A 22,541-nucleotide genomic window follows, 5' to 3' on the forward strand; every position below is an offset into this window, starting at 1 on the left:
CGCACCCCCCCTTCCGGCCGAAGCCGCTCCCGGGGCCAATATGGCGGCCGAGCACGTGACCCGGGGCAGCCGGATTTCCGGTTTCCGGGGCTACGGGGCGGAAGTGGAGGCCGACGCAGTCTCTGTCGTCGATGTTACTGGCTGTCTTCGCTGCTAACGGTAATAACTCTTAGGTTGCTCTTGTATCTCCATCATTACCCGCCCAAGCCCTCAGCGTGGTTCGGAGCGAGCAGGATCGCCGCTGCGCGGAGACGTCCGGAGGCCCCAGAAGGGCCGCTACCTGGCCGCATCCGCACCTGTGACAGGGCGGCCCCTCCCTCTCCCTGCGGCGGCCGGTGCCTGGAGGACGGGGCGGAGCTCGGCTCGACTTCTGCTCGGAGATGGTCCCCGCGCGCTCTGCGGCTGCTGCTGCTGCTGCTGCTGAGCCCAGGGGCGTCTCGAGATGCTTCTTCCTTACTCCGTTTCGCCTTGACTTGCTCATCTTAGTTTCATAATATGCGTTAATATTTGCCATGTGCCAGTGGCCAGCTAAGATGTAGGGACCAGAAATGAGCAAAAGCACACACTCCTCACTCCCACCATACCCTCGTCGAGTGGTGGGAAAGAAACACATGGATCAGAGAATCACTGTAGTAAATGTAAGATTACATTACAATTTGAGAAGTGCTGGGAAGAAGTGCTTGTTCTACAAGCCATAATACTAGAGGAGCTCCCACTCAGTCTGACTGTCAAGGAGTGTTTCCCTGGGGACTCAACATTTGAGATGAAAGATCAGTAGGAGTTTGTGTGCCAAGCACTTTTTGGCACAGGAGCCTGTTGCCTGTCAGAAGTGGTGGAGGGAAATGTACAAGGCTGCAAAATTAAAATCGGGTGCTTCGGCATACACAATATGTATAACTAACTTTATTAAAGAGCCAAGCCCTTGGAAAACACTATGAACAAAGCTGAAGTTGATGGAAGAAAATATTTGCCTCTGGGTTTCCAGCATTGTTTCATGTAACCTAAAACATACTGGGAAATGTCAGTATGTTCCCGGTAGCTTTAACGTTACTAACTCTTACCATTTTAATTTTTTTCAGTTCTGTTATGAGTCGCTAAAATCATGGTGAAATGTTGCTCGGCCATTGGATGCGCTTCTCGATGTTTGCCAAATTCCAAGTTAAAAGGACTGACATTTCACGTGTAAGATTTTGCTGTAGTTAAGCCAAGTACTTTGACTGTTGGAAAAAGCTGAAGATAGTCTACGTAAACCTTCAAATTTTGACCTTTAGTCCCCATGTCCTTTTTAAATAACTTTTTTAGTTAAATTTGAGTGACAGTAGTACTTTTATGATTTAGTTTAGACATTTGAGACACCTGCCAAAGTATCCATCTGGTTAGCAATAATATCATAAAGTTCATTTTTGCTAATATTTTTTACTTTGCATTTTAACACCTTCAAAGAAGTCTGAATTTACAGTCTGAGGGGAGAAAGGATATTTACACAAATAAATGATGTCCTTTCTATTTAGAAATAGATCAAGCTTAGATGGTAAAGAAAAAATAGAAATTACAAGAGGCCTTTGGCTATAATGCAGATCAATTAAGGTGATCATAATTTAGTATTTTAGCAGTTCTTCTGACAGCAAAGGAAAGACAGGATAATAGGTCTGAAATTATTCATTTGCTAGGTTTATTTTGCTGTTTTTTGTACCAGGCGCTGAACCATGTGCTAGAGAAAGATCGCCTAACTACTTTGCTAGGTATGAGGGAATCAAATGAGTATGTGTGCTCTACCTTATTCCACGAGAAGGATTTAAAACAGCTTGAAAAATTGGAAAAGGTAGAGTTATTGGCCTCCAAAGTAGTCCTCATCTCCAGAACTCCAAGTGGAAGCTATTTTCTGCAGTCATTCATTAAACTCTTACAGAACTGTTATGTGTTAAATGCAGTACTGAGAAATTTCTGATACTGACAGAAAAATGAAAGTACAATGGACTGTATTCATGTGGGATAGGTTCTAGATATCAGTTTATATAGGTAAAGGCCCAAATAGTAGTCTTCATCATCTATAGATGAAAAAACTTTCTATTGTGGATCTTACTGTAAGTTGTTAAATATCCATTGAAACTTTTCTTCAGTATGAGAAAAATCAAAAAGAGTGCCATATGTCTATAGCATGATTGGTATAAAAATTCAACTATTAAAACAAAGTTATGAAAGCATGATTCATGATGGTTTCCTGAATATTCTCATTCCCAAGACTAATAAACTAATTAAGGAATCAATTTAGTCACAGCCTTAATTCAAGTATATGTCAATAGTGTTTAGTTTTCAAGAAAATTTTGTATTTTTTCTAGATTCCCCACAGATGAAAATGTCAAAAGAAAATGGGTATTAGCAATGAAAAGACTTGATGTGAATGCTGCAGGCATTTGGGAGCCCAAAAAAGGAGATGTGTTGTGTTCAAGGCACTTTAAGAAGACAGATTTTGACAGAAGTGCTCCAAATATTAAACTGAAACCTGGAGTCATACCTTCTATCTTTGATTTCCCATCTCACTTACAGGTATGTTTACAAAGCACTGCTTACCATTATTACTCACTTTTCATGGGACTATTGAAAAACTTTAACCATATTCATTTGAAGTCCTTTGATTTATTAAATTTTAAATTGCTGCTTCAACTTCGTAATTTGTAGAAATATTTTACCAATAGACACACAGAAATATTTATACATTACTAAGGGTTGGTGAAGTGGACTGTAACTTTAGGATTTAACGTAACTGAAGATTTGTGGTCTAAAAATTGGAAGTTAGCATAAAAGGCTTAAACTGGAGTTCCAAGTTGACAGTCCTCTCACACTGGAGCAGGAGTCAACAGCAGAGCCCCTACCAGACCAAACTATAGTCACATATTCATGTTTAAAGCTTAGGTTGGAGCAAAAAGACAGAGGGAAAAAGGAGGTAAGAATTAGAGAAGGAAAGGTGAGAAAAGGCTAGAAAAAGAAAATAAAGGAATTTTAGTAAATTCTGAACAAGATTATATAAATAAATGCTAATTGAATTATGTGCTTTCCTATGGAAAAAAAGTTGCATTAATTTTACTAAACAAGTTTAAAAGTAATAAAAACTTAAGAAAGAACAGAAGTATCTACAATAATTGTTATGCGTTGTTAATTAATTGTTCTCAACAGGGAAAAAGAGAAAAGCTTCATTGTAGAACAAACTTCACTCTCAAAACTCTTCCCGTCACAAACCACAATCACCAGCTTGTTGGTGCTTCCTCGTGCACTGAAGAATTCCAATCCCAGCTTATTTTTGTAAGTAAGGTTCCTAATATTGGTATTTCTTTTTTAGATTTATTTCTTTTTTTATTTATGTATGCATACAAGAGCTAGGACAGAGGTGCATGGGGTGAGAGGATTCACTAGAGACAGAGTGGGGAGCAGAACAGGCAGATCTACTGAAATACACTACTGAGGGGAGCAGCAGGCAAGACAGAAGAGGTGTGCTGTACTATGTGGGTTAGCTCCCTGGGGTTGAACTCATGCCACAGAGGCTGGTGATAACTTGATAGTGCTAAGACTTTAACCCCTGCACCACCAGGAAGGCCCTAATGTTGGTATTTTAACATGAATGTGTTCTCTCTATTAAGATCAAACTAGGGGTTTAGGTGTATCAGATTTTTTCTAATACGTAATATCCAAAAATAATATTGCTTTCCAGGGCCATTATAGTTTGTATAAATGCAATAACAATGTAAAGACAGTTAACCCTTCAGTTACATATTTAATTCAAAGAATAATTTTACAAAGATATTCCTACCAAGAAAATACAATAATTAATTCCTCCCTTTAGGTACCATATCTTCTAATATTGAAATATCTAATACCTGAAATACCTAATGCCTAAAATATGGTTAAGCCTTTATGTTTTTCTTGAACAATAGTCATACACATAACGAATATTCTAGCTTATATTTATTTATTCATCTCATTGGAATCCAGATCTATCTTATTATTTTAATTACTATAGTTTTATATTCTTGTAATCAGGCAGTGTTAGTCTTCCAACTTCATTCTTTTTCAGAGTTGTTTTTTTATATTCTAGGTTCTTTATACTCTTACATGAATTTTAGAACCAGTTTGTAACAGTTTCTACAAAAACTCCTGTGAAATTTTGATTGGGATTGTATTGAAACTACAGATCTATTTGTGAAGAATTGACATCTTAGTAAGACTATTTTAAGTCTTTTAACCATGAACTCAATAGATCTTTTCACTTCTTTATACTTTTAACATCTCCCAGCAATGTTTGATAGTTTTCATTGTGAAAGTCTTTCACTTCATTTGTCAGATTTATCCCTAAATATTTTATATTTCTGTTCTATTATAAATGGTATTGTTTTATTTACTGCTGGTATATAGAAACTTGATCAATTTTTGTAGATTGATTTAACATTTTGCAAACTTATAAAACTCACATAATTAATTTTAAAGGCTTCTTGGTAGAGGCTATCAAATTTCCCACATGAATAACTATGTTGTCTGTCATTAAAGGTAGTTTTAGTCTTCCTTTGCAGTGTGGGTGCCTTTCATTTCTATTTCTTTTTCTTGTTTTATTGCACTGCATTGAACCTCCAGGGCCCTGTTGAATAGACTTACTAAAATCTATTGATGCCTTGCTCCTGATTTTAGGAGAAAGGCATTCAGTCTTTCATTATTAAATATGATACTAATTGTAGGTTTTTTTGTAAATTCCCTTTATCATGTTGATGAAATGCACTTCTATTCCTACTTTGCTGAGAGTTTTTTTTAAATCAGAAATGCACATTTGTTTTTACCCCACCTGTGTTTTTCCTCCTCTTCTCAACTCTATGAGTTCTTTGCCTTCATTTTCTTCGTCCTGTGCCCATTATAAATCTAGCACCATAAGAAAAGCCACCTCTGCCCGATTTATTTCTACCAACTCCCATTTTCCTCAGTGAGTCCTAACCTGCCAGCCTCCAGGTCTCAGTGGGGCAGAGGCACTCTGAAGTGGTGCTTCCACACACTGAAAGGAACTCAGGGTGCCTGCTACTTACTCATCAAGAAATCTGTGTTCTACCTACTTAGCAATTAAGATCTTCATGGTCCCAAAGTAGTAGCTGGGACCTGACTCTTAAGTCTCACTCTTACCTCCTGGGTCAGTGCTAGCACAGTCTGCCGAAGTTCCAAAGAATGACTCTCCTCTCTTCTCCACCCATTACTTCACATGTTTTTTCTGTGTGTATTTCCTTTTGTTTTTATGGGATTTTTTTTTTTAAGATTTATTCATTTATTTATACAAGCACTGGGTACAGTCAGAAGCGTGGGAGGGTCAGAGAATTCACTAGAGTCAGAGCGGAGAGCAGAGCAGGCAGACTGACGAAGTACACTGCTGAGGGGAGCAGCGGGCGGCAGGAGAGGTCTGCGCGCCATGTGGACCCTCACCCGGTGGCTGTGGATCAAACCGGCGCTGCAGAGGCTGCGGGCAGCTTTGCAACCCAGTGCTCAACCACTGCGCCACCAGGGAGGCCTTATGGGATTTTTTTTAATCAACATAAATTCCCAGTTGTTTATTTTCACAAAAGAAAATAACAATGTATTTGCTATACCAAAAAAAGAGAGAATGTTAGTTTTGTCAAATGCATTTTCTGTACCTATTTAGAGAGATCATATAGTTTTTCTTAATTTTACTTTATCGATATGACTTATATATCGGCTGGTCTTTTAATGTAAACCAACATTGCATTCCTGGAATAAACCCTACTTCTTTGTGATGTATTTACCCTTTTCCACATTATTGGATTAGATACTAAAGTTTTGTTTATAGTCTTTCCTTGTATGTTCAAGAGGGATATTCACCTATAGTTTTCTTTCTTATGTCTTTGTCTGGGTTTATATTAGAATAGAGCTGACCTCAAAGAATGGTTTGAAAAATATTGTTTCCTTTTCTGATTTTCTGGAAGAGTTTAAATAGTATTGGTATTATTTGTTCTATAAATATTTGGTAGATTCCTAGTAAAACTAGCAGGACAAGTAATTTTCTTTGTGGGAAAGTTCTTTTATATATTTTTTTAAATTTTTTTTTAAAGATTTATTTTTATTTTATTTTATTTATTTATTTATACAAGCACTGGGTACAGTCAGAAGTGCGGGAGGGTGAGAGAATTCACCAGAGCCAGAGCGGGGAACAGAACAGGCAGAAGGACCGGAGTACACTGCTGAGGGGAGCAGCGGGCGGCAGGAGAGGTCTGCGCGCCATGTGGGACCCTCCTCCAGTGGCCGGGAGCAGCTGGGGATCGAACCGGCGCTGCAGAGGCTGCGGGGAGCTTTGCAACCCAGCACTCAACCGCTGCGCCACCGGGGAGGCCCAAGTTATTTTATATCTTACAGAAGATTTGTCTATTTCATCTCAGTTGTCAAGTTTATTAGCTTAAATTGTTCATAACATTTTCTTATTACTGTTTTAGTATCTTTAAACTCTGTAGTAAAATTGTCTCTTCCATATCTACTGTTGGTAATTTGTTTCTCTGCTGCTCAGTCCGCTAGAGTTTTACTAATTTTATTGATCTTGTCAAAGAATTAGCTTTAATTTGTTCTCTTGCTTTTGTTGTTATTTTTGTTTTCTACTTTACTGCTTTCTCTCGTATTTATCATTTTCTTTTACTGTCTTCAGCAAAATTTGCTTACTTTTTTCTAATAATGTAGGCAGTTGGTGATATTAATTTCTACTGGGGTACTGCATTAGTTCTATTTCTGAAATTAAATGTTATGCTTTCATTTCCATTTAGTTGAAAATACTTCTAAATTTCATTTTGATTTGTTCTTCCACTCATGAAAACTTAGAAATGTGCCATGTTGTTTTCAAATGTTGGGGAATTTTCCAGATAGCTTTCCATCATTCATTTTTTATTTAATCCTAAAGTGGACAGAGAATAAACAATGCTTGGCTTGAATGCTTTTTAAAAAATTTAATATTTATTTTATTTATGCATACAAGAGCTGAGGTGTAGGCTAGAGGTTTGGGAGAATAAGAGGATTTACCAGAGACAGAGTGGGGAGCAGAACAGGCGGATTGACTGAAATGCACTGCTGAGGGGAGCAACTGGCAAGACGAGAGGTTGTGCCATGTGGGTTTGCACCATGTGGGTCACCTCCCTGGCCAGGGATTGAACTCATGCTGCAGTGGCTGCAGATAACTTCAGAGTACTGAGACTTAACCCTTTGCACCACTAGGGAAGCCCATGCTTTTAAATTTATTGAGGCTTGTAATATAGAATAGCTAATGCTTTGTGTGCAGTTGTCAGATATTATATGTTATATTTTTCAGCACTGTAAGTAGGTACTAAATACTTGGTTTGCTCTGTCTTGATAAATTAGCCCCTCTGTCCTTAAGAAATGGACCCCTGCATCCATGGTTATGTTGTTTTCTCTGAAATCTACTTTGTCTGATGGCAGTATACACACTCTAACTCACTTTTTATTAGTGTTATGTTGGTTTATCTTTTTTCACTCTCACTTTCAACCTTTTTATCTTTTCAGTATTTTTTCTTTCTTTGTAGGCAGCATTTCTACCTTTTGGGGGCTCTTAGCTTTGTTTTAGTTTTGCAGTTGCTTTTGGATTTATAACAGGCATCTTTAATTTATCACAGGCTATATCCAGGTGACATTATGCTACTTCACAGGTAGTAAAAATGTTACAATAATATACTTTTCTTTCTCCTGTCCCACCCTTTCTGCTACCACTATTAATACATTTCATATTTACACATTATAAACCCCATACCACATTGTTGCTATTTTTGCTAAAACAGTAAATTATCTTTCAAACAAGTTTAAATAATTTAAAAAAAAAACAAACTTGCACATACCATTGTAGTTGCCATTATCTGGGATTTTCATGTCTTTGTGTAAGTCTTTGGTTCCATCTGGCATTATTTTGTCTGAAGGACTGGCTTTAACTTTCCTTATATTGCAACTGTGCTGGTGATAAATCCTTTTAGTATGTATTTGAGAAGTTATTTAGTCTTCATTTTTTAAAAATATTTTCACTAAATCTTAACATTCTAGGTTGATAGTTTTAGGATTTTATTATTTGGCTTTTGGCTTTAGTTCTTGAAAGATACTGTGCCACTGTATTCTCACATGCATTATTTCCTTTTTTTTAAAGATTTATTTATTTATATAAGAACTGGGGTACAGGCCAGATGTGCGGGAGGGTAAGAGGATTCACCAGAGACAGAGCGGGGAACAGAACAGGCAGACTAACTGAAATACGCCACTGAGGGGAGCTGCAGGCAAGACAGGAGAGTTCTGCTGTACCATGTGGGTATCTCCCCGGCCTGCCAGGACCGAACACGCACTGCAGAGGCTACGGACAGCTTCACAGCGCTGCGCTCAACTGCCTGGATTATTTCTAATGAAAAGCCTACTGTCATACTTGATCCTTTGTACTTAGCATTTCTTTTTTCCTTTGCTTTTAGGAACTTTTCCAAAGGCTTTCAATATGTTTATGATGTACCTTAGTTTAATTTTCTTAATGTTTCTTATACTTGGGATTTCTTAAGCTTCTTCTTTACCTGTGAGTTTATAGCTTTCATCAAACTTGGAAATTTTTGACTTGATTTCTTCATTGTTTCTTTTTCTACCTCAACTTTTCTTCTGAGCTGTTATGACATGTGTACCAAGCTATCTGAAGTGTCACTACTCAGTGAGGTTCTGACCGTGTATTGGTTTTTTTTAGATGGGGTCATTCCAATCTATTACTTCATCTTGACTGGAAGCAAAAATCCTCTTCACTAATTTTAATACTAAATAACAGCTTTTCAAAATAGTTTTACCTTGTCAGTGTTATTCTCCCTGTTTTGAATGAAAAATAGTATACCCAGCAAACTTACACATAATCATAGTAAGTATTGAGAAAACTTAAATTATCACTTTAAAATTCCAAAATCAGAATCCTCTCTAAATCTAGAATACCCAGCCTGAGGCTCTGCTCCAGTGCTCTTTGGCTGTCATTCCTTATCAACTGAAATATTTATTAAAATTGAGTAATTCAAGGCCTCCCCGGTGGTGCCGCGGTTGAGCACTGGGCTGCGAAGCTGCCCACAGCCTTTGCAGCACCGGTTCGATCCCCGGCCACGGGCAAGGGTCCCACATGGCACGCAGACCTCTCCTGTCGCCCGCTGCTCCCCTCAGCAGTGTACTTCGTCACTCTGCCTGTTCTACTCTCCGCTCTGGCTCTAGTGAATTCTCTCACCCTCCTGCGCTTCTGACTGTACCCAGTGCTTGTATAAATAAATAAATAAATCTTTTTTAAAAAAAAATAAAAAATAAATAAAATTGAGTAACTCACTTGAAAGTTTAAGTCTGTGTTTGTAAGGTAAGATAAACTTAGCGGCTCCACTCTCAGGGAACAAAACCTGTATAGTCATAGCAAGCAAGGTTTCTTTCCTATGCCTAAACAAAAGCCATATAGTTTCCATCCCTATCTTCTTTCTATGTTCTTTGAACATTCTTAGTATCACCAACTTAAAGATCCCTAAGCACCTTAAAGGAGGAACAAAGAAAGCCTAGGTATAAGCTTTTATCTAAGTACTTGTCTGTCTAATAACTTGGTGTTTATGTTTTTAGGAACATAGCTACAGTGTAATGGACAGTCCAAAGAAACTTAAACATAAATTAGATCACGTGATCAGCGAGCTAGAGGATACCAAGAAAAGTCTGCAGAATGTTTTAGACCGAGAAAAACGTTTCCAAAAGTCACTGAGGAAGACAATCAGGGAGTTAAAAGATGACTGTCTCATCAGCCAAGAAACAGCAAATAGACTGGAAACTTTCTGTTGGGAATGTTGTCAGGAGAGCATAGAACGAGACTATATTTCATGAAATAAGTTCACGTACTACCTTAAATGACATTGGTATAACTTTTTAGAAACTTATTTTCATTTATCATCATTAAATACTATCCATTTCAGATACTTGTTTGGATCCTCTGGAGCATTATGCACTGTAGTTATCCAAAGACTCTTTTGAAGATGTGTAGAAATTTGTTCTAGTCTATCATGTTTTTGTGTGACTTGTGACAATTATGTTTTTATAGACCTAAATTAGTGCTAGTCACTATTGTATTAAAGGATGTTAAAGGCTCAAGAAAAGTCCACAAGACTAAGGAAATGATATCAAATCAGCCACATTAAGCTGTAGTCCTAGGAAATGAACACTTCTTCAGCAGCATCAGATTTTTTTTCAAGGAAGTACCTTACATGTGCTTTATGTTAAGTCCATTGAATTGTACTTTAATGTATTTTACAATAAAGTAGAATTCAGTTATATGTCCATCTTGAACCCCATCCAGGCTGCTTTTCTTACCAATAATACAAAAAGATCTTTTTACAAGACATTGTGTAGTGCTGACCGTGAGAATGACACTTGGTGCAGATCTATTGCCTTTTAAAGTTCCTCAGAATCAAGTTAAAAAGACCTTGATGAGGTCTTAGTTTTCCTCTGCATTACATCGCTCCTCCTCACCAGGGAGTCCTTTGATGTAAACCAGTATAGCTTTAAAAGATTCTTAGAGGGTCATAAATCTGATTTTCCATGCTTATTTGGCCTGACAGTTATTCCAAACATTGTCTCATGACTTACTTCATCAGAAAGGTGTATTTTTAATCCCTGAATGCAAGTACTAGCTGAATATTTTTAATGCTGCTTTGTATTTTACAGAAAGTAATATTGATGACATTTTTTAAAAATATAGAAGAAACTTTTAAAAATAAGGATGTGGCTCTTCTACTTGAAATAGGAATTGGAGAAAGGATTACAATATTTTCCTCTAATTAGAATAGATTACTGTCCAAAATTTTTTATTTAGCAAAAAACATAAGTAAAACAGCCATTAGAGTAGGCGCATACTGAATATACAGAAATAGAACTCTTAGCTGTTTGTTGATCCAAGTGAGAGAAATTTAGCTTTTCTCCTAATTTCTTAGTAAAAACAATTCAGTCATCTTATCAATTAGAGTAAAAATTTCTTAACCCAACGCCAAAGTTCCACTTCAATACACATGTATATATACAAACCTCATTCAGATTTCTATGCCTTAGTAAGTAGAATTTCAGTACCTATTATCTCAATGTGCTAACTAGAAAGGAACTGTATTTTGTGCTTAAATTTGATTATCATTTATATTATATTACTATCAGTAAGAATATGATGGCTTAAAATTTTTTTATATTTAAGAATTTTATATTTTTATCCATGTTATATTTTGATGTAGGATTCCAAACCTTCCCTCAAAGTGGGATTTTACTCATATTTGAGAGGTCAGCATTACACTAAGAAGGAATCACTGGTCATATCTTTTTACTATCTTAAAAAAAAGTTCATTAGCTACCCGTTATTTATTTTAGTTATTTAATTTTTAATTGATAATGGGCACTTTAATGGAAAGTTTGGGTGTGCACTTAGATTTTATGGAGATACTGTGGTAGAGATGCAGACTTTTTCCCCCTTACTCTACTTTTCAGTATAAAAATTAAAATCAATGTGTCCTGCAAATACGAGAACACATCCAAACATAGTATATCCAAATATTAGCTCTGTACTGGCTGCTTAGAATAAATGAAACCTGGGAAACCGTCCTAAGACTCAAGCCCTAGTTTCTGCCACTCTCATAGTTGCCACAATCAGTTTACTACTTGTGTTCACAATGACCTCAGCCTTAGTTCCCCTGCCTGAGAGATAGGTAACTGTGGGCAAAATATTGATATTCTCAAGGGCCCAGAGTTTTCTGTCTGCTCTTTATTCTAATGGAGAAATGATTGCCAGTAGAAATCTGACATAAGAAATATAGGATCTTCCCCACCTCCACCTCTAACAAATGCCTGAACACAGTGTATACCTCAGTCCTCTGTTCCCAGAGATTCCAGCTTAGCCAAGGAAGAGCAAAACCCCGTGCAGAGCAAAACCAGTTCCCCTTCAGAGATTCCTCAAGCAGCCAAGGCCAACCTCAGCACCAAACCAGGTATGAAGGACTTAATGTGACATTTTTCTCCATATCAAGTTTAAATCTCTGGAAATAGAATTTGGTTACTAAAGATGATCACAATTATACCATTGTCTTTAATTTGAGAAAAGGTGAAATGTATCAAAAGATATGTTTAGTTTTAATTAAATTATTACAGAAATAATTGGGGGTTAGGAATCCTTTATACTTGAAAAATAAAGTATTTTTTCACTGATGTGCTGTATGTGGTTTTATACATTCAGTTATTCAATAAAATGAGCAGAGAAACAAAAGAGTATGTGGTGGTTTTGCTTTAATGTCTTCCTCATGTTTCCTCTCTACCATAGCTACTATCATAGGGCCTGCTAACTTAGGTGACCCAAGTGGCAGGCTTATTTTCACCACAATAAGGCCTACCTTGGAAGCTGTTTGGGGCTTCACTGAAAACTGGCAGCCTTAAATATGGCCAATTGCATTATTGAGAATAGTATACTTAGTGTGAAATACACTTCTTTCAGAAGCCAAAGAGATAGTCTGTTAAAGCATTGTGTTTCCTTCTTCCTTGTGGGAAATGCAAGTCATAATCATTTATCATTTACTTCATAGGGGATGGCCTACCATGTTCCTCACCACTCGACACTCCCACAAAATTCTGCTGATGTGGCCGGCCCAGAATTTCATGGGTTTTATTTCACCCTCTGAGTTACCCGCAAGGCCTCAAATTTACTAGTCAAATCTTGCTTATCTCATTGGATCAATACCATCCATCAATATAGTGAACAAAGAAATTGTCTGTAGAATGTCTGTCTGGTCTAGGTCACTTTCAGTTATAGAACTGAAGCAAGAGTGTAACATGTTTGTTCCATGTGATTGTGAACTGTCTATAGTCCTATTTTCTTACAGAGATGGAAAAATCAGCACACACCAGATCAGTGGTCACGTACCTTATATCCATAGCCATGTTAATCTGTTCTAGCAAAGCAAGCTATAATCTGGCACAGCAGCTATAATCAGGGTTCCTACTTGGTGGATTTTGCCGTAGTCTACTCTGATCCTGCAGGATGTGTCAACATTTTTCAGGGGCCAGAGTGATCAATCAAATAGAAATATGATGGGGACCACCAGTCTTGCATCCTGGCTAAGGTGATACCTTAGCCAACACCACAGAAAAATCAGAAGCTGGCTTGATATGAATAAAAGGTGTTTACATAACAGGCCTTAGACTGCTATCCTTAGAAAGATCTGCTTGCGAGTTTGGCTCTTAACAGGCATCAAGAAACTTGGATTCTAGGAGAGGTCCCACTAGTCCCTAACTGATAAGAGGCTCGCTCATTGTGCCTAAACTGTGTAGAAACAGTGTGTTTTATGCTGGACACCTGTTTCCTTCCAGGCGCTTGGAATTTGGGAATATGTTAGGTAAAGGGTACCTGCATGACCTGCCCCCAGTAAAACCTTGGACAGTGAGGTTCCCCAGTAGACAGCTTTTCAATTTGATGTTTATAGAAGCCCTAATAACTCTGCCCAAAGGAAGGAACACTCTATCCCTAGGAAAGTCAGAGGTATGGTTGGCTCCCCCATGGGATTAATTGAAAGAAAGTGATATTTGATAGTCTGAGAGGGCTCTTTCCCATCTTGCAAGATGGCAGGTTAAAAAGCTGAGAAGCCAGCTACTGAGGAAAAGAAACCTGAAGCCAGAATGTCTGATGCTGCTGGCAAGGTTAGGAGGCATAAATCTCAAGGCCAAAATACCTTAGAAAGGGAAACCCCACTATAGCAAGACCCCATTCTAGTCAGATGAATTGGTAGATATTCCTGATCTGCTATGTATTCCAGAACAGTTTTATGTAAGACTTACTCAGCAGCTAAATCTAGGATTGAAAGAAGTGTTCTTGTACTGTCAGAAAACCAGCTAATGGTGAAAGAATGACAGTATCCAAGAGGTTAAATTTCAAAAAATGCCTGCATGCTGTCCTATTGATGCTGTGCCTTGAAAGCTGTTGAGCCACAGCAGAAATCCCTTCATTCGGCATGTGAGAAAACAGCTGGCATTGCTCTGGGGGCCATTGTGACCATCCCTGTCTGGTGCTACAGAGACAGGAGGGTGGTTCCTGAAGAAACTGAGCAGTGGCTCAGACCTCTGCCCTCAATCAAGTTCCTCTACATAGAACACACCAGAAATCTGTCACCATCTCTACCCAAATTGATATCAGTGGTGTGAAAATCCCAAAATATCTCACTTCAAAAAGCTATGTGAGCCCCAACACCAGAAAGTTTAGATCTTCAACACAGTGAAAGAAATGCGAGATGACAGAGCTACACAAAACTGAACAGAAAGGGGCTTCCCTGGTGGCACAAGGGGTTAAGACTCAGCACTATGAAGCTATTTGCTGTCACTGCAGCATGAGTTCAAGCCCCAGCCAGGGAGGTGACCCACATGGCGCAGCAGACGTCTCCTGTCTCGCCCGCTGCTCCCCTCAGCAGTGTATTTCAGTCAGTCTGCCTGTCCTGCTCTGTCTCTGGTGAATCTTCTCACCCCCACACCTCTGGCCTGTATCCTAGTTTTTGTATGCATAAATAAATAAATCTTTTTTAAAAAGATTGAACAGAAAGCTGTGGACTCACGAAGTCTGCCAAAAATTAAAGCTGACCCCCATCTCCAGGGCTGCCTCTAATCTGTGCTTGCTCTCACAAGTGGAATGTAACCTCACAACATAATTAAATAACTGATCCATTAAAAAGGAAATGTGAGAGATCATTATTACTCTGGCAGCTTCCTACACCTGGAGGCCAGTCCAGATGGGGCCTGAGCTATCATTGCCACCTTTGCCTGCCTTCTCTGCCATGGTCTGTCACACTGCTTCCCCAAATTTCATTTTAACATAGTCTAACAACTGCCACGTCTCCCTTTTGGAGAGATGCTCAAGAAAAAGAATCATATACCCTAACTCCACACCCCTCAATTTTCTACAAGCTAGGCTTCTGATCATAGGATTGTGCCTGCCGGGGACCAGCCTCCGGCAAAATGTCATGTCAGGGGTTCCTGAAAGGATGAGATGCGTCGGCGAAAACGAAAGGGCTGAGGGGAAGGGGATGAGGTAGAATGAGGAGACACTGACACTTGGTGAGGTGCTAGTATCTTCTGCCTAGAGACTCAGCAGGTCTTTATTTATTCATTTTTAGTAATCAGAAAAAAAAAAAATACATTGTCATGTGTAAAGCAGAAACAATTAGTGTATTTTATTCCCATGGACTACTGGCTCCTACGGGTCCCAGCTAGACGGTAGCCTTCAAGGTTAATAGATAAAAAACCAGACCTAACACTAAAACTTATTATTTCAGCTAGACAATTATCTAAGACAGTGGATAGCCGCCAGTACATCCCTATCAGCTAAAGCCCCTGCATCAAAAGACTATTTTATTCACATGGCCTTCAGCCGGAGACCAGCTGCTGCTCAGCTATCAGAACTTTTTCTACCTACAAACTTCTTAACACAGTCAACTTCATTTAAAAACTTTCCTAAGAAACTTCAAGAGAAGGCAAAAGAAGGACTACAATTGTTGTGCTGGATTGCTTGTCAGGCATGCACAACAAACCATCTTCCATTGTCAAGTGGGCCAAACTGCCCAACAACTAATTTCTAAACAGACATTTTTCCATGCTATTTACTTACAGTATGCTGATACATATAATTTATTGCCTAACATACTTTCTGATATAATTTTTCTCTCTCTATGACCAAGAACAAAAAGAAAAGTGATGCCAGATCTTCAGCCCCACGGTGTGAGGCCCTTTCTCTTAGCTGCTTGTCAGTATCCTATCTGGCTGGGGCAACAATGCCCCCTGCAGCATCGGATTGTGCCCATGCAAAGCAAGAGCTGGGTAGGTGGAAATGGAAGAAGAAAATGTTAGATCAGGACCAGGAAACCTAAGAACAGAGACAGATACAATTTATAATATAAGACCCACATGAGGGCTACCCTGGTGGCCTAGGGGTTAAGTCTCAGCACTATCAAGCTATCCCAGCTGTGGTCTGAGTTCAGTCCCCGGCTAGGAAGCTACCTGTATGGCGCAGCAGACCTCTCCTGTCTCACCCACTGCTCCCCTCAGCAGTATGTTTCAATAAATCCAACTGTTCTGCTTCCCACTCTGTCTCTGGTGAATTCTCTCTCTCTCTCTTTCTCTCTCTCTCTCTCTCTCTCTCACACACACACACACACACACACACACACACACACACACACAAGCGTGCATGCACGAACCTCTGGTCTACACCCCAGTACTTCTATGCAAAAATAAATAAAATCTTTAAAAAAAGAAATGAAAATCAAAATCAACAAAAAAACTATGAACCAGAGACACTTTTTGGGGGGTGGGGGGCGGGAGGGGAGGGATTGGGGTCAGAATGGGGGGGTTGCAATTGTATGGGGAATATAAAAATAAAATTTATTATTTAAAAAAATAAATAAAAATAAAAATAATAAAAATAAAAAATAAAAATTAAATAAATTAAATAAATTAAAAAAAAAGAACCACAAGAGGTCAAGAATGAGCACTAGTAATAGCACTTTGAGGAAATGCTGAGAACTTAACACACTCAGCAAATTCCACACATGTTTAAAGTACCAAGCACTGTGCAACAGTGACTGTGGCAGGTACTGGGGAAACAATATATAAAAGACCCAGTTCCTGAACCTAAGGAGGTTACAGACTAGTACAAAGTTCCAAAAATCATAATCCAGAGATACCACGGTAGGCCTCTCAGGAGGAGGGCCTGCCTGCTGCCTTTCTCCTCACTGTCCACTGCTTTATTCAATGACATCATGCTCAACAGATTTCATACCACAGTGTGGCACAGTTACAGTGAGTCTCATTCAGCCTCATTTCATATTTAGGCACATAAAGAAGTTTATAGGCTAACTAACATTTAATGTGATAATATCCCATGATGTATATTGCTTTCAAAGCTCCTACACCAAAGATGATAAGATAAAGGCATTTTATGCCTACAGGGACACAAGAGTATATAACAAACAAGAAGCAGGTGTGTGGCTGGACTGTTGTGATTAAAGTGCTAAGACTATGAAACTCATGGAATCTCAGAGTTCCAAAATGGAGCATTAGTGTGTTAGTATCAGCACTTTTAAAGCTCTATCCCAAGACATAAATTCTGTTAGCACCCTCCTAGGACGTGAAAATGGAAGACCAAACCACCGAGGAGAGAACCAAACACACTTAAATTCAATACCCAACCCTGTCACTTTATTGCATAGAGGACCTGGGTCAGGTTATTGAATGTCTCAGAGCATTTACAAAGCAGACAATATCCAATAACACCTGCTGATAATTGTATTTAGTGGTGTGAAAAACAGATCAGACAATGAGCTTTCCATATTTTGTTTTCCTTTTATCTATAAATCCCATGCCAGAAGCATAGGAAAAAGAGATAATAAGAAAGGTAAAAAAAAGCAAGAAGGGAAAATGTGTTTGATGGGAAATAAAATGATGGTGGGACAGATAACAGTGGGACAAGTAGGCAATTTGTGTCTTAAATAACTTTCCCTCTCTGTGACAGCTCAAAAGCATGCAAGGAACATTGTCCCACTGAAAGAGGAAATGTTATTTAATCTCTATCCCTTTCCTCAACTTTGCAAAGCTATTTAATTCATCTTAAATATGTTTTTCATTCATTAATTTATTCATTCAACTTCATAAAGAATCTTAGTGCTGCCCAAAATGTGTTTCACAGATGAATGGGTAAGTCAAGGGGCTTATACCAGTATTTAGTTCTGTCAACAGGCTTTTTCATATCAAGACAGGAATTTAAATCAAGACAAATTTAAATCCAAATCATTTCATTGCTGAAAAACCAGGAGTTGCTTGTTAACATTACAAACATTGTCCAGTTGAGACATTGACGAAAATCCAAGCCATGGATTACTAACATATCTTGTGACACCTGGATATTTCAAAGAACTCTCTCAAACCCTTGCCAACTTAAGTATTAAGATTAACAAGGCACAAGGTGTTGAGAGGCAGCACTATGAAGCTATCTGCAGCCACTGCAGCACAAGTTCGATCCCTGGCCAGGGATATGACCCACAGGGCTCAGCAGACTTCTCTGTCTCCCCTGTTGCTCCCCTCAGCAGTGTATTTTAGATCTGCCTATTTTGCTCCCCACTCTGTCTCTCGTGAATCCTCTCACCCCCTCATTTCTGGCCTGCACCCCAGATCTTGCATGCATAAATAAATAAATCTTTAAGAAAAAAAGAAGATTTACAGAAACTACTGTCTGGGTAGATGCAGTCACAAGATTTTAACTTGCCCATGACTGGTCACCTAAGAGAAGTCTCCATCTCCTGTTGAGACTACCAATTCAGCTTTGCAACTGACTCGATACCTCAGAAAACTAAAAAACATGTCTTCAAAGTACTGACATCTGAGAAGCTGCACACCTCATCTGTCTTTCCACAATCTTTTTTTTTTTTTTTTTTAAAGATTTATTTATTGATTGATACATACATACATACAAGCACTGGGTACAGTCAGAAGCGCAGGAGGGTGAGAGAATTCACCAGAGCCAGAGCGGGGAGCAGAGCAGGCAGGAGGACTGAAGTACACTGCTGAGGGGAGCAGCAGGAGGCAGGAAAGGTCTGCGCGCCATGTGGGACCCTCCTCCGGTGGCCGGAGAGCAGCCGGGAATCGAACCGGCGCTGCAGAGGCTTCGGGCAGCTTCACAGCCCAGTGCTCAACCACTGCACCACCGGGGAGGCCCTCTTTCCACAATCTTAATAGATCCTCATATTGCTGCCTTTGTTTTGTTTCAGATACTCGGGTTCTAGAGGAAATATTTGTCTGAGACTGGAAATTATTTTCCTGTAATAATGAGAGTTAACATTTAAGAGGTACCCACTCTATTCAACGTGCTTAAATGTTACTAACTCATTTAACCTCACAGCAAATCTTTGGGGTAGATATTACTATTATTCTCCTTTTACAGGTGAGGAAATTAAACAGAGAAAAGTTAGATAACTTGCCCAAGGTCTCACAGCTACTATAATGATAGTCTCCCCATCATACAAAGAGACACATGGTTGTCAACGGTGATTTCCAACACCAGGCCAAGAGATTTCCGATTCACTAAATTTTTAATTGCTATTGAATATTCACATTTGAAGGCCAGACTCAATCATTTCACTCAGAAGCTCCACTTGGGTCAGTTAAAAATTGAAAGATAAAATGTGAACTCAGTCTTTGACACTGGGAAAAGCCCATAGTTACTCATTACCACAATCTGAATTTGTCTGACGCTATTGCCACAGACAAGGCAGCTGAACACTCAGGATGAAGTCACCTTACCACATACACAGTCAAGACATTCAAGAATCCATGGGCTTCACCTGCACAGGAGCCTGTCTAGTCGGTTGGGTTTCCTCAGCCCTCAGGAAGAATGCATGGAATGACAAAAAGATTTGGGCTAATCTCTGTTAATGCTTTGTACAACCACTGAAACTGACATAATTTTCTACTCCATGTCCACATCTATAGTCTAAATCAAAAGAGTATAAAATTAAATAGTTCTTTCCATTTAGCAAGCAACATTTGGCTTCAGGCAGAATCTTTATTGTGTATGTGATTTGCCACTACATGACTGTTAGCAATATTTCAGAATCAGTTTGAGCAGACCACATGCACAACACTGTATATGGCTTCAGGTACGGCTGGATTCAATGATTTAATCATATTGTCAGAGTCTGATATCTCTCCTCTCTGTTTTATCAAGCAGGTTCTCCTTTTATGTAAGTATGTCAGTTTACAACTTTAAATTCAAAGGGAAAGTGTGTGCCTCTTTTCCAGTCACTTATACAAAAATCCTAGGACTCATTTGGATTTGATTTGAGTCCAGTGCCCATCTCTAAACCAATTTCTGTGTTCATGCCTACCCCAGAGCTGTAACTGGCATAGTATGGCATTGATTGCCTTACATTGGTTGGCAGGCATAAGTTACAGACAATTCTGTTGCTGAGAGACTAGGGAAATAATGGTTCCCCGGACAGAACTCAAAAATTAGGGGATATTTGCTGGACTGGGCAAGCAAAAACAATGGCAATGGAGCTCAGAGTAGTGTGTGGCCTCTGAAAGGTATATTCTGGGAGCACAGCTTAAGAGTGAAGGCTTTAGTTAATAAATCTCTTTATGAACATTTACCCACCAAGACAAGGGGAATTGTGTATTTTTGTCCTTGTTAAAATTATGGTAGAAATCTGGCTTAAATGCACAATTTGGTTAACTGGGAAGCTCAAGATCATTTCATTATCATATTTGACCCAGAAATTCTTGATCTTGTGACAGAATGGTTCTCCAACTCACTGCAGACCAAATGCATTCACATTAATTCATCCCTAGGCTCACACATCCATGCAGTCCAGAATAAGTAGGTATGTATGCAAAAGCACTATGGGTTACCCCCAAATAAGTTTCTTTTGAAAAGTAAAACTTCTAGATGATGTCCCGCCCACCCATCTCCTGATCTGTCATCCCCACTAGGCCTGTGAGGTGCATCCGTGGGTGCTTTTGAAATTTCTGAGAGAATGAAACAAAAATTTATACATGGTGACTTTTTAAAATTTCTCTAATTGTAAATTCTGAACAAAAATAGACAGTGTATTAAACTCAAATGCAATTGTCACCCAACTTCGACAATAAACATGCACAGTCTTGTTTTATTAACCGCCTCCATTCTCTCCCCATCCTCTGATTATATTGAAGTAAATCCCAGACAACATGCAATCTGTAAATATTTCAGTACCCAAAAGATCAGGAACTCCACTTTTTGTTGTTGTTATTGTTGTTGTTGTTTTTTTAGAACGCCACTTTTTTTTTTGACAAAACCATTCATTATCACACCTACAATAATCCTTTGATATCACTAAATACCATCAGCGTTCACATTTCCCTAATTGTCATTTTTCAATTTGTCTGTTGAAGCCAGACCCAAATAAAGTCCAGTCTTTGTAACTGGCTCATTGTAGGGTAAATGGTTTTTCAGGCTTTTCTTCCCTCCCACCATTAGGATTGTCCTGTTTGATGGGGTACCCACAGTTGTTATATGGTTGCAAACTGTCTTGTTTACTTCTGTGGGCCATGGGAGGAGTATTGAGATAGTTGCTGAGAGAAGCAGAAGAGAAGCAGAAGCACAGGAGGCAAGAGAGAGAAGGGGAGAAAAGAAACCAGAGAAGTGACTTTTAAAGAAACCAGAGTCAAGACTTGCCAATAGTCCTCCTGCCTGCCACCACCCTGGCACCCCTGCCTGCTATGTGCCTGTTTGCCACACTGCATGTGTGGCATGAGAAACCTGAGAAAGCCACGGAGGGCTCCACTGCTCTCCTTTATCCGTCTGCGTGGATCACAGAAACCTGCTCAGTGCCCTTCCTGCCCCTACACTCACACATCTCATGAGACTCAATCTATAAATTCCCTCTCCTGCCTATTTTTATTTATTTTGCTTTGAAAAAGAATTTTTTTAACAAACCAAGTCTTTTGTCCTACAATACATGGTGAATTTTAAGGATACATTCATAAGGCTTTTACAGCGACGAGTTGACTCTAGGTTATGAGACTACACCTAGCACAGTGACTAAGAATTCTGGAGGGGCCTCCCTGGTGGCTCAAGGGGTTAAGCACAGCACTATGAAACTATCTGCAGCCACTGCAGCACCAGTTTGATCCCCGGCCAGGGAGTTACCCACATGCTGGTGCAGACCTCTCCTGTCTCGCCTGCTGCTCCCCTCAGCAGTGTATTTCAGTCAATCTGCCTGTCCTGTTCCCCACTCTGCCTCTGGTGAATCCTCTCACACCCCCCCTACCTCTGGCCTGTACCCCAGTCCTTGTATGCATAAATACATAAATCTTTAAAAAAAAAAAAAAAAGAATTCTGGAGTCAAACTACCTGGTGCTGCCATTAGCCACGTAACTTAACCTCTGTGCTCACTTTGCTCAACTTTAAAATGGAGATAATGGTAATACCTCATTGGGTTGCTTTGAGCATTTAATGGCTTAATGTAGACATAATAATAATTTAAACAGGAATGTTTAGAATACAGTTAATGATATATTTACAGATAAGGAAATTAAAGGTCAGGAAGGATGACTGATTCAAGATCTCCCTGTTAATTGCTAATTGGTGGCAGGGAAGGCATAAGAACAGATTTATCCCTCTGGTGTGATGCTGTCAAATCAATGATAAAGGAGGGCACACTCAGAGTGAGTATCACTATGAGCCTCATCAGGATGCCATTGTGTATGGGCAGGAAGGGACACAGAGCAGGTTTCTATGCTCCGAGCAGACCGGACATGTAAAGGAAGAGTCCTGGAGCCCTTGGTGGCTTTCTCAGGCTTTTATTGAGCTTTACATGTAGTGTAGCAAACAGGTACACGGCAGGCAGGGGTGGGGAGAGGTAGGAGGCCAGCAGCCTCCAGGCCCCCAGCAAGTCTTCACTCTGGGTTTCTCTGGTTTCTTTTCCCTGCTTCTC

The 22,541-nt window shown here is 39.3% G+C and overlaps 1 protein-coding gene and 1 pseudogene across 1 annotated transcript; both read left to right on the plus strand.

The window, feature by feature from the left end:
• The first annotated feature begins 14 nt into the window (after positions 1-14).
• THAP6 (THAP domain containing 6) lies at positions 15-10,243 on the plus strand. Its single transcript, XM_037529456.2, has 5 exons — positions 15-159; positions 1,080-1,182; positions 2,340-2,547; positions 3,175-3,300; positions 9,637-10,243. The coding sequence occupies exons 2-5, from the start codon at positions 1,103-1,105 to the stop codon at positions 9,889-9,891; spliced, it is 669 nt and encodes a 222-aa protein (XP_037385353.1). The 5' UTR covers positions 15-159; positions 1,080-1,102; the 3' UTR covers positions 9,892-10,243.
• Positions 10,244-13,650: 3,407 nt separating this feature from the next.
• LOC119260334 (60S ribosomal protein L6-like) lies at positions 13,651-14,303 on the plus strand (annotated as a pseudogene).
• Positions 14,304-22,541: the final 8,238 nt, after the last annotated feature.

The sequence above is a fragment of the Talpa occidentalis genome, unplaced genomic scaffold, assembly GCF_014898055.3.
Source record: "Talpa occidentalis isolate TD23 unplaced genomic scaffold, MPIMG_talOcc4v2.1 talOcc4.6, whole genome shotgun sequence".
Taxonomy (NCBI): domain Eukaryota; kingdom Metazoa; phylum Chordata; class Mammalia; order Eulipotyphla; family Talpidae; genus Talpa; species Talpa occidentalis.

Coding starts and splice junctions, on each gene's coding strand:
- THAP6 (XM_037529456.2), top strand. CDS start 1,103: ATGGTGAAATGTTGCTCGGCCATTGGATGCGCTTCTCGATGTTTGCCA. Junction 1,183..2,339: donor AAAGGACTGACATTTCACGT/GTAAGATTTTGC, acceptor TATTTTTTCTAG/ATTCCCCACAGATGAAAATG. Junction 3,301..9,636: donor TCCAATCCCAGCTTATTTTT/GTAAGTAAGGTT, acceptor TTATGTTTTTAG/GAACATAGCTACAGTGTAAT.